The sequence below is a fragment of the Mus caroli genome, chromosome 1 (genome assembly GCF_900094665.2).
Source record: "Mus caroli chromosome 1, CAROLI_EIJ_v1.1, whole genome shotgun sequence".
Classification (NCBI taxonomy): Eukaryota; Metazoa; Chordata; class Mammalia; order Rodentia; family Muridae; genus Mus; species Mus caroli.
The window spans coordinates 26,189,460-26,206,476 of NC_034570.1; the positions used below are offsets into that span (position 1 = coordinate 26,189,460).

General features: G+C 41.2%; 1 protein-coding gene and 1 pseudogene across 1 annotated transcript in view; both read left to right on the top strand.

The window, feature by feature from the left end:
- Positions 1-8,922: 8,922 nt before the first annotated feature.
- On the top strand, positions 8,923-9,334 carry LOC110286525 (annotated as a pseudogene).
- A 7,202-nt stretch (positions 9,335-16,536) lies between these two features.
- The window catches only part of Lgsn (lengsin, lens protein with glutamine synthetase domain), a 28,729-nt gene continuing 28,248 nt past the window's right edge, over positions 16,537-17,017 (top strand). The window contains exon 1 of the mRNA XM_021169955.1: positions 16,537-16,576. Within this exon, the coding sequence (XP_021025614.1) occupies positions 16,547-16,576 (30 nt within the window). The 5' untranslated portion in view covers positions 16,537-16,546. The remainder of the gene's footprint in view (positions 16,577-17,017) is intronic.

Below are 17,017 nucleotides of genomic sequence, written 5' to 3' on the forward strand. Positions count from 1 at the left end.
AGTCACTTTCTCTTAGCCTGTTATAGTTTCATCTCAGATGTGCTGTTCCTATTACTCTTTGGCCCTCTCTGACTTTTCCTGCTGTACATCTCTAGTCAGTCTGGGAGTCACAATTATGGCAGGCTCTCCTGGGTAACTTTTCTACCTTAATGGATTTGAAACCTGAGTACATAACAAAATTTATAGGATAACTTCAGTTTGGGTGTGACTGAATAACCTATAGGGTTTTATAGGCTTGGGGAGACTGCTCAGTGGTTTAAAGAAGCCCAAGCTGAAGGAAATGTCTGATGAATGAATGAGATCATGCCTAGAACCCAAAGAGGAAGAAGAGGTCACTGGACCTCCATACACCCACTATAGCACTTCACCAATCTCCCCACTCCCCAACTTTCATCCTTTGACCACCATAAACCCTTCAAGGCATTTGCACACCTCTCCCAACATATACATAAAAAGAGTTGGCCCGTGGGCCTTTGTAGAATTTTGTGTCTCATCTGCAGTTGTAAGAATTCTGTATCTTGGCTCCATTCCCCAGTCCCTGCCTTCACACTCCCATTTCCCTTTCCAGTGGGGTACCTCAAGAAAATCCTTTCAAAGCACAGTTCTGATTAAGTTAAATATCTCTCCTGCTTCAGTAACACTCAAGGATTGAAGGCTTTCCTGGCAGGTAAATGAGGTCTTAGAAACCAGTCTGAGCCACTCCTGTTCTTTGTCTTCCTTAATGCACTGTTGAGTGCTCTCCTTGTTTGCTCCTGTACTGAGCCTCAAACTTTGGCCTTACATGGCCTTATCTCCACAAGTACAAACAGTGCTTGTCTCAAGTCCGCATACCAACACAAACTACGCCCCCAAAGAGCTTTGCATTAAACCCTACCCTTTGAAAGTCATTTGTTTAAAAACAAAATCTCTGCTTCTACAATCTATAGATTTGTACTCTGCCTTGGGTGAGGTTAATGATAAGAGAGGCATCTCACCTCCTTCTAAGGGTTTATTCCTCTAGGTAGAATTGCATGGCTTATCTTTGTCTCTCTACAAGCCTTATAGAGATACATTCTAGATTGTTTTCTATGAACTTAAAAAAATAGAATAAGAACAAGAATGATGTATAAGCCAAGAGTTCATGGAAATTCCATCATCATTTGCAAATGGCTGACAGCCTTTGTTCTTTCTCTTGCTGCTACTGTTTTCCTTTAAGCTCGTTATTTTCCTGAACTCTCACCTTTAAGTCTGATTGAGTTCCTTAGCTCTCCTGTAATACTGAATGACTGAGTCATTTGTTATCTTCTATTATAAATAAATGTTTTTGTCTGACTTTTGGTAGCTGAAGGAAAAGGTTTCTGCTTCAGTGTTTGGAGGTGTCAAGAACTAGAGGCAGGCTTAGTCTTCCATCTTGTTCTTCATTCCCACAGTTAACATTTTTCTAATGCTAGGAATAGCTCAGTACAAGGCATTCCTGACTAATGGACTGTGCCATGAGTCACATATGACTCGGCAGATATCTCAGATTCTTAATGAGTTACCATTTATTGAAGAGGCTTCCCAAACACTGTTAGTCATGGAGCTTGCACATTTTCAGCTGATGACTAATTGAACATAAGAACACAAATTTACTTAGTAACTTTCCAAATTTTTAAAGGACATTAGCATCCTTTATCTCATTTAATTTCATCAATTATATGTCACCCACCATGGAAAAACATTCCCTTATTCCTTGAATTTATATCCTATTGGAAAAATCCATCCATGAAAAAAAAAAAAGAATGAATGAATGAATGAATGAAGCACATACTATAGAATGATGGAGTAGAAATTAAGTGGAAACAGAAAAAAATGACTTTAAGGCTTATTTTATTTAGTGTGTGTGTGTGTGGGGGGGTGGATGGGGATGGGTGGTGGATGGGAAAGTTGGTATCAAATGTATCAAGGCTCTTATGTAGAGGTCAGAGGACAACTTTTCAGGAGTTGTTTTTTTTTTTTTTTTTTTTTCTCCTTCTCCTTTGTTTTTGAGTCAGGGTCACTCTTGCTACTGCTTCTGGCCAAGTTTCCAGTTTCTGTTTCCCATCTTACCACGTGAGTGAAAGGGCTGAGATTACAGACAGGAACCATAGCATCTGGCTATTTAACATCAGTTCTTCCTTTGAATCAAATCAAGGTTGTTGGGGGTGTATGGCATGCACTTTGACCTACTGAGCCATCTCACCAACTTTAAAAATGACTTCAAAATTGTATATCTGATCAACAAAGAAAACCACTCAACTAAGGAACACAGAGGGCTCAAATGAATGGAGCACAGTATCATTTTAATACCACTACAAATTAGAAGTTGGTTTCTGCCAGGTGTTCTACAAATTGATGGAAATTCAAAATGATAATATTGTTTATTGCTTATTTGTTTTGAAGATGCTGGCATCAAAATTCCTGAATAAAGGACCTTTGAAAAGGGAGTCTGAAGGCAGATCTGTTGTATAAAAGGCCTCTTCTTTTTATAACTCTATCAACACTCTGGATTCCTCATGTTGATATCATATGATAGATTATTCTCCCCCCAGCCCCAACACATCAATGTTGCTGACCTTCAACTATCTGTTAGAAGTGGCTCCTAGATCGTAGGAAGACCTTTTACTCAGGCTTATCAGTTTATTAGAAGGATGTAGCAGAGGATGCAGGTGAGCAGGTAGCTGCTTAATAAGGCAAGTCACAGGAAGGGTTTTAGAGCCTTCTCCATGGAAATCCTAAATAACTCATGCATTGACTCAAACTTTTGATAAGGCCCTATTGTTGAAGACCCATCTATCTTATTAAACATGGAAACTAGAACCTTCACTCCTACATTTCATGATAGGAGAAGGTACTGTGTGCTACCAGAGGAGAAAGGTAAAGAGGAATCGATCTACAAACCCTCTAATCTACAATGGCAACCTGCTGCATTATACAGTAATGTGGTAGTGACTCTATCAATTCTTAACTCATTCTTCAGCTTCTCCCTGCTATTGGAGGTTTTGAATTAAGAACTCTGAACTTGTCATCATGGCTTGGTCTTTTTGATGATCAACTCCTATATCAGCAATATAGTAAAGAAGACAGTCTTATAAACCAGGATATCACAAGGGCCTGGGCACTCCTTCAACAACCAGGGTCAAGGTCAAATATGAGGACCAAGATTCAATTAGCACACTTGTTGCTTAGAATATTGTTCACATATGAAGAACTCTGTTTCTGGGCCAGGCAGAGAATGAATACACATTTCTAGTTAAGTTGCAGTGTCACAAAATATACCCTAAAATAGTGACAATAAAATGACATAGAGCTAGTAGAATAATCAACAAATGGATTGAGAAGGTAGAATAATGGATTCTAGAAAGAAACCATTTCATTTTGTAAACTTAGTCTAAGGAAGCAGTCTTCTTCCATTAAATAGGGAAACTTGTTCAGGAAAAGCCACTGTGCCTGAGACTGTTACTCAGAGTTACCCTTGCGGCTCTCTTGGTTATGGAGCCCGTGCCTTCCTGTAAGATGTATGGCTGACCACAATAGAGACAAGTACTTCCAGCATCCATTGCAGCTAAGTGGCCACGTGACCAATTCCAGATCAATAGGCTAGCTTCATTCTTGCTTGATAGTTGCAGTAGTTGAAGGAGATGGTTTTAGGTTTGGCATTTCCTTCCTTCTAAATTTTACCTTTCCTGGTGAGACATTGAAGTCATGTTGGCATTTACATGCCTTTGTAAATGTTTTCTACCTGGAGTAAGAAATTGTGAGTAAGTTAGCAAACTAAAACTATTCCTATTTATTATTTCATAATCTCATTTTTCAGGGGTAGCAAGAGGGCTTAGAGGTGAAGTTCTTGCTGTGTCCCTTCACAGAATCACAGGACCTGAGTTTGTTTCTTAGAGACCACATAAAGGTGGTAGGAGAAAATCAACTACACAAAGTTGTTTTTTGACTTCCACATACAAACAACGGCACCCTCCCTTTACAGACTCATTTATACACACACACACACCATAACACAGAACTTGGAATATATATTTGCTGTGTTCTCTTTTATGGTAAAAATTGAAGTTTTGATTTTAGATTGGGGTATCATATAAAGACTTTAAGAATAAAAAACACCCCCAATTTTTCAGGACTTAGGGAAAATATGGCATTCTCTCTTAGGACCGACCGAGTCTGTTTCCTTGATTATGCTCACATGGGGGCCCTCTATCATTCATAGTCTGTTCTCACTGTCTGCCCTGTGGCTTTCTCTCTCTTCAGGTATTATATGTTCCTTATAATGGCTTTCAGCCTCTCTAAGCTTCCCTCTTGCTGCTGGTAGTCAGAGGAAACTGATTTCAACTGACTCTTGCAGTTGTGTTAGGCTACATAGATAATCTCCATATAATAAGACCATGGATTTTAATTGCATTAGCACATTCTCTCTCATCAGTATGTGGAAGAGAGTTTTGAAGTGAAAATTTAAGGGTTCTTTAGAAAGTCAGTTGTGTCAGATGATGTTTTGCTGGGGCAAAGGCATGAAGATACATTTCGCTGAAGCAGACACTGGTGAAAGGCTAAGGCAGACTCTCAAAGGAACATTTCACTTATGCAGGCACAGGTGAAAGGATGTTTTGTTAAAGCAAGAATGTGGAAAGAAACATGATGAAGGATTCTTTAATGACATACATGTATTGGTCTGCCTTACATGCGTAGTTGAGCTGCATTTGTTAGGACTCCATAGAGAAAAGCATCAAAAAAATTCTGGTGGTGTGCTGTGGCTTTTTGTCTTTTCTGTGGACTTGGTTCAATTGGCAGAGTGATGTCAGCTGAGAGGCTCACATCCTTAGGCCAGACATGGTAAGTCAAGTCCGGTGGAGGGCATGTGATGTTTGGAGGGATTATAAATAGGACTTAATGGACTATAAGAGGGGCTTGCTGGTAGAGCTAGCTTTGCAATGCTTGTTGGTCTTGAGTCTTCACTGATCTTCACATCTCTGAGAGAGGCACAGCCAAGAATTTCTGTCATCCCTGCTGGTCGTAATGGCTCCTTCAGACTCATGCCAATTCAGCCGAGGCCTGGCTGTCTCTGTTAGGTTGTGCTACTGCTGCTGATATCCTGATACTACTGAACTAGATTGCTGGTCTATCTGTGAAGTATTTTCGAGTGGATAGAGCTCCTGCTGCTGACCTGTGAACTGTACTGCTGATTTCCTGACAACACAGATGGGATTTGCTCCAAAGAACCATTTCTAAACAGGTCTACTTCCCCAGTATCCTTTCTTTTCCACTACCTATGGTGGGTGATGGGCAAGAAGGGAGGTTAAAGTGTTTAAGAACCATCATTAGAAGCAGGCTTTGAAAAAAATTAAAGTTGCATAGTTTAATGGAATAAGCAAAGGAGTGTGTCTTATGAGTTCTATTGTATGACATTAATATCATGACAACTCGGGAAGGAAAAGGTTTATTTGACTTTATAATGCCCTGGTCACACTCCATTACTAAGGGGAATTGGAACAGAAACCTGGAAGCAAAAACTGAAGCAGAGGCCATGGAGAAATGCTCCTTCTTGGCTTCTACCTCCTGGTTTGCTCACTTTGCTTTCTTGTACAACTCAGGACCAGGTTTGTGCAGGGTTGGCACCACCCACCATGAGGTGGATCTTTCCATATCAATTGTCAATCAAGAAAATGTCCCACCAGTCTGCCTACAGGCCAGTCTTATGGGGATATTTTCTTTTTAAAAAAGATTTATTTTATTTATATGAGTACACTGTAGCTTTTTACAGACACACCACAAGAGAGCATTACAGATTGTTATGAGCCACCATGTGGTTGCTGGGAATTAAACTCAGGACCTCTGGAAGAGCAGTCAGTGCTCTTAACTGCTGAGCCATCTCTCCAGCCTTGTGGGGTGTGTGTGTGTGTGTGTGTGTGTGTGTGTGTGTATTTCTTAATGGAAGCTCTCTTTTTCTAAAGAACCCAAATTTGTATGAAGTCGACATCAAACTAATAGGCACAGATATCATCTAGTTTTAGGATTCTTCCTGCCATTACATCTGTTCGAACTTTGCAGAAGAGTCATTCCCTCTTCCAGGGAGGCTCATCTCTTCCCCTTTGCTCTTGGAATAAGGGGTATTACCCTCTTTCCACCTGAGTCCTCTATCAGCTAGTGTTTTCATTACAGATTCCCATTCGATCTGGAGAATCAGAGACAAGTAGGATTGACAGGCTTTCTTGTCAATGGGAGCCGGGAACGAGGTGATTTCTTTCTTGACATACACATTTATTCATGTAACATGTTTTGACTTTTCTGATTCATAAATGAAATTATAAGTGATGCATTCTTGAATGCCACATCATGTCTTAGGTTGATGAAAAGAACTAGAAAAGAATCAGTATGTGACTCAATGGAAGCCTGCTCTTTTATAGTGAGATGTGTTAACATTTGACTAATGCTTTATTTAAAAATGTTGCAAGCATATGTAATGAGTTAGCTTATAGAATTATTTTTTACTCATTTTGTTGGCATGGAATCATAGTTAGAACTGTCCAACTTATCTTCTAGCTATGCTATGAACAGGCAAAGGATTATTGTAAGAAATTTGACATAATGTTTAAATATAAAATAAATTCCCTGTTTTTATTTATGTGTATAAAAATGTATGCCACATATGTGCAGGGGCCATGGATGGAAGAAGCTGTCATATTCCCCTGGATCTGGAATTATAGGTGACTGCAAGTCACCTCATGTGGATGTTGAGACTTGAATCCAGGTCCTCTAGAAGAAAAGCTCTCTTAACAGTTAAACTGTTTCTCCAGTCCTTCCTCCTTGCTTTGTTCTTGAGACAGGATTTCATGGAGTTCAGATTGGTCTCAAACTCATATAGCTGAGGATGACCTATGGTTTCTTATCTTCCTGCTCCCATCTCTCAAGTATTAGAATTATAAGCATATGTCACAACTCCCAGCTTTCTGAGGTTCTGGGAACTGCACCCAGGACTTGTGTGCACGATAGTCATACACTTTATTAACTGAACTATATCCCTAGCCACTGACACTTTATTAAACAAATCTCATTGGTGCCACAGAGACGGTTCAGTTTGAAAAGGTACCTGTAGTCAAGCATGAAAGCCTAAGCTTCATCTCTGGAGCCTGTGTGGTGAAAGGAGAAAAACAACCCATGAAGGTTGTCCTAGACTCCCGCAAGATGTCCTGGGACCTTCACACGCGTACCATTGCAAGTGTAACTCCCCCCCCCCCCTAAAATAAACAAATGCACATGAAAAAAATCCAAACTCATTGTGTGACTGCAAGTGAGATAGGAATCTAAAAGTTCTAACCAATCTGCCTAGGTTGACTGGCCAGTGAGCCTCCCCTTCAATGAATCTACAAGTTACCAGTTCCCATGCCTGGATGTGGGCGATAGGGATCAAAACTGGTCCTCATGCTCACATGGCAGGTAGTTTCCTCACTGAGCCAGATAGAGGTTCCCTAGGCCTCTTAATTTAAGTCCTAGGTAATCTTTGAGCTGTCTCTTCAAAGAAAGAGCTGTGTAACCTGTTTTCTACCCAGATGGGTGGGAATTAATATGATGAATAGCTTGTTGACCTCAGCACTATATGTGTAGCCAGGCCACACCAGCTCCCCAGACTCTTATGTCCCCACTCAATCTATAATGCTATCTTCCCAGAGATGGCAGATGTCACTTGTACTTTACAAGAGCTTCCATGTCACTGTGCCTTAAACTTGTGCACACAGGATTGAATTGATTATGACCAAGAAACTTTTTGTCCAATTGTGCTATGCTTAAATATGACTGAAATAAACTACCCAGTGTCAGACTCCTGAAGTTTGAATCAACACTGGCTGCTATGTCCTCTGGAACTAGATGGACTTCCTTCTTCCCTTGCCTGGATTAACACTTTGGTGACCATGGTGTTTGCAGAGACACCTCGACCCACTGAAATGAAACCCACTTGCCTTTTTTCAAAATTTACTATTATAGTGTATTAAGATGTTCCTTAGTTTATTTGCAACAAGGTATTAAAGATTATTATTTTTTCTTAAAGATTATTGTAAGGTAATCCCGTTTTAATAACTTTTCTTAGTTCTTCATAGTAACGTCATCTAAATTATATTACAAAAATATTAGGCATGTATAATTTTCATCTCCTTCTAAGACATTGAGCTTAGTTTTGAAGAAATAATATCATTTGAAAAAATGTGTGGATTAAGAGGATTAGTGATTAAGCCCGAGTCACCAATCATAAATTACATTAAGGAATAAAATGGAAGCACTTCCCCCTTCATGTCATTTAACCAAGAGTGAGTTCAGATTTGAATTCTTTACTTCATGATGCCCGTGTCTTCTATCCATGCATCTTCCATCTGATTGTTTGTTGTATGAGTCTGAAACTGTGCCTGCCTGAAGACTGGCTTGAATGTCTGGCACTGTATCTGTGTCTGTTCCTGGATGTCTATGTGTGTCCGTTCCAAACAAAGGGCTTTGCTCTGTCCTTATTCAACATCACAGAAAGCATCACACAAGGAGGAAATGGGATAATTTACAGAAACCTTTAATAGAGTTTTAAAAGGAATTGAGCCATTAGCTCCAACTGACCCCAAATGACTGAGACAACAACTATTACTACAAATATTATTGTTTATAAAGTGATATCCAAGTGTTGTGTTCAATATTTATGGAGGATATTAATTTTAGAAGTTTGACTTCAACTTCTAATTTTGCTGTTTACAGCAAATAATTACTAGCTCATGCCTGTGCCAGTCTGGTTCAGGGGCTTGGAAGACTACATAACAAGATTACAGCTATGGGTGACAAGGTGGCAGACTTTCTGCACTGGCTAATCAAGAGTGAAAAACCTGAAGAGATGCAGGCAGTAAATCGGAATTAAACTAGGCCTCAGGAGTGATGTAACAAGCATGCATGATGGAAGTTGAGTCCTCCTACTCGGACTTCATTTCCCGCGACTGGACAGGCCGTCGGAATGCAGTCCCTGACATCCAGGGTGACTCGGAGGCTGTGAGCATTCGGAAGCTTGCTTGGAGACATGGGCGAGCTCGCACTTGAGGGAGCAGGACAGGCAGAGGGAAGTATTCCAGGCAAGGAAGCCAGCGGCCAGCCTGAGAGCAGTGATGCGAACACACTTCGTCCTGAGTCTGCCTGTGGTTCTAAGGCTGGAAGAGACCTGCTGTACCTCCTGGACTGGAGCCCTGGCCAGCCAGGCCTACTGAGAGCTTCATGGAGTCCTCTGTGGCCCCCACTCCAGCAAAGTCCTCTACTCACACCACAGGCTCCACTCTTTCCCACCTCCCCACCGTGCCCAGGTAGACTTTGAAGACACTAGCACCACGAGATGAGATGTTATTTATTTAGCTAGGCGGGGATCGAGCCAGGCCCTGCTTCAAGGTGAGCAGCCGCCACCTGGACAAGGACTGTTCCTGTCACCACTCACCCTCTACCCATCCGTCCGTTGGGAAGATCTTCCTAGCCCCTTTTTAAAGCCTCTTTTACATTTTTAAAAAACATAACGTTTTCAGAAAGAGAGAGAGGGGGGGGAGCTGACAGTCACTTTTCTTCTGTTTTGGTTTTGGGTTTTGGTTTTGATTTGAAAGCCGTTTTAAGCTCAGTTCTGATGATCTATGCAGCTCTAAGTTCCCTCATGGAGCAACGCAGATCCAGTTTTGGGAAAGGATTTGGACTCAAAACTAACTGACCAATTCTTTACCCTTTGTACCAAGAGACTGATACTTAGGCCCAGGAAATAAATGCTGGTGGTTTGTGTGACTGGCAAAAAAAAAAAAAAAAAAAAAAAAAAAAAACGATTACAGTTATGCATTAGCTTAAATTGTAAAAGCTGATTACACAGGAAATCCAAGGTAAGTAAGATTGGTAGTTTTATTACTTCTTTTAAAGGCAGGTTAAGCAAACCGGCTGAATACACTATGATAGGATATCAGTCTTTGGTTTTTAGTGACCTCAAGGTGTATTATTAACTCTGCCTGTGAGGTACAGCAAAAGTTGTCATTTCTTAGAATGTAAGAGATATTTTTTATCATGATTCATTGCCATGAAAGTTTTCATTAAACATTAGAATAACTGGTAGGTACAATTGAGAAGAACAACTTTGAACAATGCAATTTACCTTTAGCAATTTTAGAGCTTAACTAGTGGGGATAGGCATGGAAGGGCTGTTAATAAAATAATCTAGAGTGCAGAGTGAGGGAAAAGTATGTATACAACACGGAGCAGACCTAAGACAGAAGTGAAGTCCACAGCCGGCGAGCATAAAGGAGTCAAGGATCATGCAGGATGTGAGGATGTTGTAACTGGCTATGGGAAGCCCTGAGCAATCAAAGCCAGAACACGAAGGATGTGTTCCCGAGCAAAGGCTACTCTAATTGTGATCTGTTATTGTGGTGTCACACGTATAGAAACAGGCACTATGCATGTGACCCGAAAACTCTCGTAAGGAACAAATACGCAGTTTAATAAAAGTCGACAAGCCGGGCATGGTGGTGTACGCCTTTAATCCTGGCACTCGGGAGGCTGAGGCAGTCGGATTTATGAATTCGAGGCCAGCCTGGTCTACAAAGTGAGTTCCAGGACAGCCAGGGCTATACAGAGAAACCTTGTCTCGAAAAACCAATAAATAAATAAATAATTAAATAAATAAAAAGTTGACTGCTTACATGATTCACTTTTTCAGGATACACAAGCTCCGTGTCTTATTAATTCTATTATCTTGAATATTAGAAATAAGATTAATTTTTGTTTGGAGGATGAAAGAAAGAGGTGTGGCTGTGGATAGAAATACATTTAGACTGTGGTACTTTACACGAATAATGAATATATCTAGAAGCACCTGTTTTTTTTTTACTTTATCTCAGTTCTATAAACTTAATATGTTATTAAACTCTATGAGACAGACTAGGCAGATAGTTAGTAGGTAAAGGCACTTACTGCCAAGCCTTCTGCTCTATGTTTAAACCCCAAAACCCATATTGTAAGAAAACGAATGCTCTGAAGCTGCCTTTTGAGTTCTATACATGCTCTCACACATAGTGAATACACAAATACAATGTAAAAAACATAAAATTCACAAAGAGAAGCATTGTTAAGATTTAAGTGTAATAAAAAGCTAGCCAACGAGTAAACAAGGATTTCTTTCTTCTACCGGAAGACTTCTACCAGAAGATCCAGCAATTCCTCACCTGGGCATATACCCAGAAGATGTTCCAGCTTGATATAAGGACACATGCTCCACTATGTTCATAGCAGCCTTATTTATAATAGCCAGAAGCCGGAAAGAACCCAGATGTCCCTCAACAGAGGAATGGATACAGAAAATGTGGTACATTTACACAACAGAGAACTACTCAGTTATTAAAAGGAATGAATTTATGAAATTCTTAGGCAAATGGATGGATCTGGAAGGTATCATCCTGAGTGAGGTAACCCAATCACAAAAGAACTCACACAATATGTACTCACTGATAAGTGGATATAAGCCCAGAGACTTAGAATACCCAAGATACAATTTGCAAAACACATGAAACTCAAGAAGAAGGAAATCCAAAGTGTGAATACTCTGCTCCTTCTTAGAATGGGGACCAAAACACCCATGGAAGGAGTTACAGAGACAAAGTTTGGAGCTGAGATGGAAGGGAGGACCATCCAGAGACTCCCCTACCTGGGGATCCATCCTATAAACAGCCACCAAAACCAGACACTATTGCATATGCCAGCAAGATTTTGCTGACAGGGTATAGCTATCTGTTGTGAGTCTATGCCAGTGCCTGGAAAATACAGAAGTGGATGCTCACAGTCATCTATTGGATGGAACACAGGGCCCCCAATGAAGGAGCTAGAGAAAGTATCCAAGGAGCTAAAGGGATCTGCAACCCCATAGAAGGAACAACAATATGAATTAACCAGTAACCCCCAGAGCTTGTGTCTCTAGTTGCATATGTAGCAGAGGATGGTCTAGTCAGCCATCAATAGGATGAGAGGCCCTTGGTCTTGTGAAGATTATATGCCCCAATGCAGGGGAATACCATGGCCAGGAAGCAGGAGTGGGTGGGTTGGGGAGCAGGGTGGGGGCAGGGGGAGGGTATAGGGAACTTTCGGGATAGCATTTGAAATGTAAATGAAGAAAATAATAAAAAATAAAAAAAAACCAATGAATTTATGAAATTCTTAGGCAAATGGATGGATCTGGAGGATATCCTCCTGAGTGAGGTAACCCAATCACAAAAGAACACACACCATATGCACTTGTTGGTAAGTGGATATTAGCCCAGAAGCTCAGAATACCCAAGATACAATTCACAAAACACATGAAACTAAAGAAGAAGGAAGACTAAAGTGTGGATAGCTCAGTCCTTCTTAAAAGGGGGAAGAAAATACCCATTGAAGGAGTTACAGAGACAAAGTGTGAAACAGAGACCGAATGAATGACCATCCAGGGACTGCCCCACCTGGGGATCCATCGTATAAACAGCGACCAAATCTAGACAGTATTGTGGACACCAACAAGAGGTTGCTGACAGAAGCCTGATATAGCTGTCTCCTGAGAGGCTCTGCCAGTGCCTGACAAATACAGAAGTGGATGCTCACTGCCATCCATTGGGCAGAGCACAGGATCCCCAATGAAGGAGCTAGAGAGAGAACCTAGGGAGCTGAAAGAGTTTGTAGCCCCATAGGAGGAACAACAATATGCACCAACCAGTACCCCCCAAAGCTCCCTGGGACTAAACCACCAACCAAAGATAGTGGGACTCATGGCTCTAGCTGCATATGTAGCAGAGGATGGCCTAGCTGGTCATCAATGGCAGGAGAGGCCCTTGGTCCTGTGAAGGTTCTATGCTCCTGTGAAGGTTCTATGCTCCATTATAGGGGACTGCCAGGGCCAGCAAGAGGGAGTGGGTGGGGTGGTGAGCAGGGGGAGGGAGGAGGAGATAGGAGGTTTTTGGAGGGGAAAACAGGAACAAAGATAACATTTGAAATGTAAATAAAGAAAATAAAGCCTGTGTCAGAACATTCTTGTACAAGTCTATTCTCTCATTCCACCATGCGTGCTCCAGCGTTCAAACTTATGCTTGGTGGCAAGTGCCTTTATAACTGAGCTATCTCACAACCCCTTACTATTTGATTAGAGACTCAGGAAAGGAAAAGGAAAGAGCAAAATGAGAAGATACTGAAATTCATAGAATTGAAAACAAAGACAAAGATAACCCAGTGAAAAGACAAAGAAATAAAGGAAAAAGAAGAGTTGATTATACAAACATAAAATAATGGCTACACAAAATTGTAGAAAAATGCTTTCAAATAATGAATAATCTCACATTACATCTCCATAAAATACTACTTGCAAAATTGTTTAAAGCAAGATTTAAGCTGTAAAAATGGACATAAATGATATTAGTTAATTGATCTGAAATCAAGAGCTCAGATCAAGAGCTTGGATCCACATTGTGGTGATCTGATTCCTAAAATATGACAACGATTTAAAAAAAGATAACAAACTCCCAGGAGAAATGACACACTGCTCCAAAGAAAGGAGTTGACTCTTAAAATACCCTACTAGGGAGATGTGTGAAGTGGAAACTTAAGGGTTCTTTGGAAAGCAGTTTTTTTGGATGGTGCTTTGCTGGGACAAAACATGAAGGAACATTTCACTGATGCAGACACAGGTGAAAGGATATTCTGCTAAAGCAAACACGTGAAAGGACACATCATGATGGATTCTTCACTAACGGCATGCATGTATTGGACTGCCTTACCTTGCATAGCTGAGCTCCATTTGTCAGGACTCCATAGAGAGCTATCCTGACTCTACTGAACTAGACTGCTGGCGTATCTGTGAAGTATTTTCAAGTGGATAGAGTTTCCACTGCTGACCTGGGAACTGAACTGCTGATTTCCTGACAACACAGACAGGATTTGCTCCAAAGAACCATTTCTATACAGGTCCACTCTCCCCATATCCTTTCTTTTTCACTACCTCTGGTGGGTCGTGGGCTAGAAGGGAGGTTAAAGTATTTAAGAACCATCATTAAAAGTGGGCTTTGAAAAAATTAAAGTGAGCATGTGAGATGGCTCAGCAAGTAGAGGCACCTGCCACCAGGCTTGGTTGACCTGAGTTCGATCCCTGGGACCTGCACAGTAGGGGAGTGTCAGACTTTGTTTAAATATTCTTCCTAACAGGAACACCTGAAACAATGTTCATGCATTTCAACCCCAAATTTCCTCGCATCTTTATTTAAATGTTTTTCTCCCTAGCATTTGTGATGTATGTCCAAAAAAAAATTTCAACCTGTTTAAGATTCCCTTTAAGGTTCAAAAGTCATCTAATCTACTTCCACAGGTCAAATCAACTCTGCTGATTACCATCTTCCAATCCTTAGTTAACAACCAGTTTCCTTTTATAGACAAACTGTTACTGCTATCATGGATACATAATTAACATGATATTTTCTTCCTCAGCTATCTAAAGCAGACTTAAAGGATGCCTTCCAGGACTAAATTCCTCAAACACCCTTGCTTTTCTAGGATCATAAGCAGACCGTGATGTGCTTCCAAGCAAACCATTGCAGGCTTAACATTTGCTATTCACCCTATGCAGATACCCCCCGCTGGGGTTCTGCTCCTTTGTTGTAATTACCCTACAAGTTTATCCCTACAAAAGAAAAGGACAGTGCCTGCTGCCACAGATCCAGCGGAGCCAGTTCCATCTCCTGAGACCTGCAGACAACAAAGCTGCCTTCCTTCAGACACTTCATCTGACTGAAGATTCCTGAGACACAAGCTGAAACAGGTGCTCAGTCACAGGTGCTCCAGAGACATGCGCTGAACCCCACCCACAGAGGACAGACTTGGGACCGTCCAGCTACAGATGAACTCTTTTGCTACTGAACTTGGGGGAAGTTACATGATAGTAAGGAAAATATGATGCTTATCTAGATTAATCAAATGCTGTTTAAAACTGATGTTATTACCCTCAGACTGTACTACCCATGGAACAATTAATTGATTCAACGATCCCTTGCTTCCCCCCAGCCCCCCAGCCCCCTCTTAATCCTTCTTACCATGTCTGCCTCCATGAGTGGCCCAAGCCCTGTGGTGAGCTGGACGCTGGACCCCATTTTGACCCACAGGCGAGGACTGATTCCCACAAGCTACTCTCTGGACATCACATATGCTCTGTGTTGTGTACATTCCCACAAGTAAGCAGCTTAATATGGAAAACTATATCTAATACATAACACATCTTTGATAGTTGTTCTCTGACATAAAGAGACATTTTAGAATTTTTCGCAGGCATTTTTCTATGAAATAATGACACCTATTCTGGTTCCTGGAAGTAATAATTCTAAGAGAAGACAATTGACAAGAAGTCTAGGTGAGGCTCTGGCACAAGGCATGGTAAAAATGCAATATCTCAGTTCAGGAGGAGATAAAGGCAACTCTGTTAAGTCAACACTCTAAGGGATGGGGGGTACTTTTCTTGGGGAGATCAGTTAGGGGAAGGCATTCAGGATGCTGTTCCAAGTGAGCACCTGTTTCAAAGCTAGGTCTAAATGAAGACCAAATGCTGAGTGACCAGCACAGAACATAGGCATTGCCAGCAGGCAAGCACAGGGCCATGCAATACAAACAAGAACAGTGGTCATTGTTCTGATGAAATGGGACCTTTGAAGCCAGATTCTGGCCTGACTGAATGGCAGAGGCTTTGCCAGCCCAGAAGACCTGGAGAGCAGTACCCAGCTGTGAGTTCTGTGTGCACACTGGTGCCTTTGGCTTGATTCAGAAGAAACTCTCTCTGTTTGTTCTAGCAACCTGTAGTTGTGGTTGGGGTGTGGAGGAAATGGGATTTCTACCCTCTTGAGTCTTCTAGAGAAAATGCTCCCCATTGATTCTGGTGGAGCTAGGGTTGCTGCAGACTTCTTCTTCAATGAGGATAATGAGGATGGCCTGGGATGTGTTAGAAAGGCTAGAGAAAGATAGCCTTAGTATAGTGATAGAATGAAGGGCCAGCATAACCTGGAGGCAAAAAGGTTCCTACCATGGAAAGAAAGTATGTGAATTACAAGCATGGTACAAATCTATGTCTTTCAGAGCCTTGTTATTTTCCATTTGTATTTTTGTCTGTGGCTTTGATAACACAGCTGTCTAAAAAATGTTTCTCCACCTGATTATTACAATAGATTTAATTCCAGAATACATCTGTTACATAACAAAGAGTCAATAGGTTGGAGGGGAAATAAAAAAGTCACACAATTTTAAGCTTTGTGTCCCTTTGTTTGCAGGGAGTCAGGCATAAATGAGCATTTGCTGCTGGGCTATTCTAGGGCATTGCTCAGATCCTGTGCCTTGGGCATGACAGAGTCTGTGTTTATCTTTTATTACCTGCTGGATCCCCCTGGAAAGAACCTCCTGGAATTCATCATTCACTGCCTTTGTAAGAAGTCTACATATAAATGCACCCTGAAGCCATTGCTGAAGGGAGTGTGGATGCCACGGCTGATTTATGTAAGAAACAGTTGACATGACCGATGAAGGGGACCTTGCACAGGAGGTAGGAAGCTAAGAATCAAAATAGTATATCCCAAAATATCGACAGTGAAGGTTTTGATGACTGCAACTTTTCTGAGCATCAGTGGGAAGGAGGGCACTGTGAGTTGACGTGTATGCTTTCGGGAAGTTTGTGAAGAAGTGTCCTGTTTCTCACAGTCAGTTTTTAACAACTGAACACCTTGGAGCTTGCATCTCGTGAAGTGTGCTTAGTTTGAGCAATCACTTACAGTAACTTCATTAGGCACCAGGGTTTAGAAGAATAAAAGCACCATAAAATTGTATTTCAATCTTGGTTACTACTGAGAGAATAGTCTGTGTGTCTCAAAGCTTATTTTGTCACATTCTTAGTCTTTGTAAGAATGGCTTTGGGGTTAAATGATTAAAGGTAAGAAGTTACTGTATGTGCTTGTGTATGTTGAGTGTGTGTGTGTGTGTGTGTGTG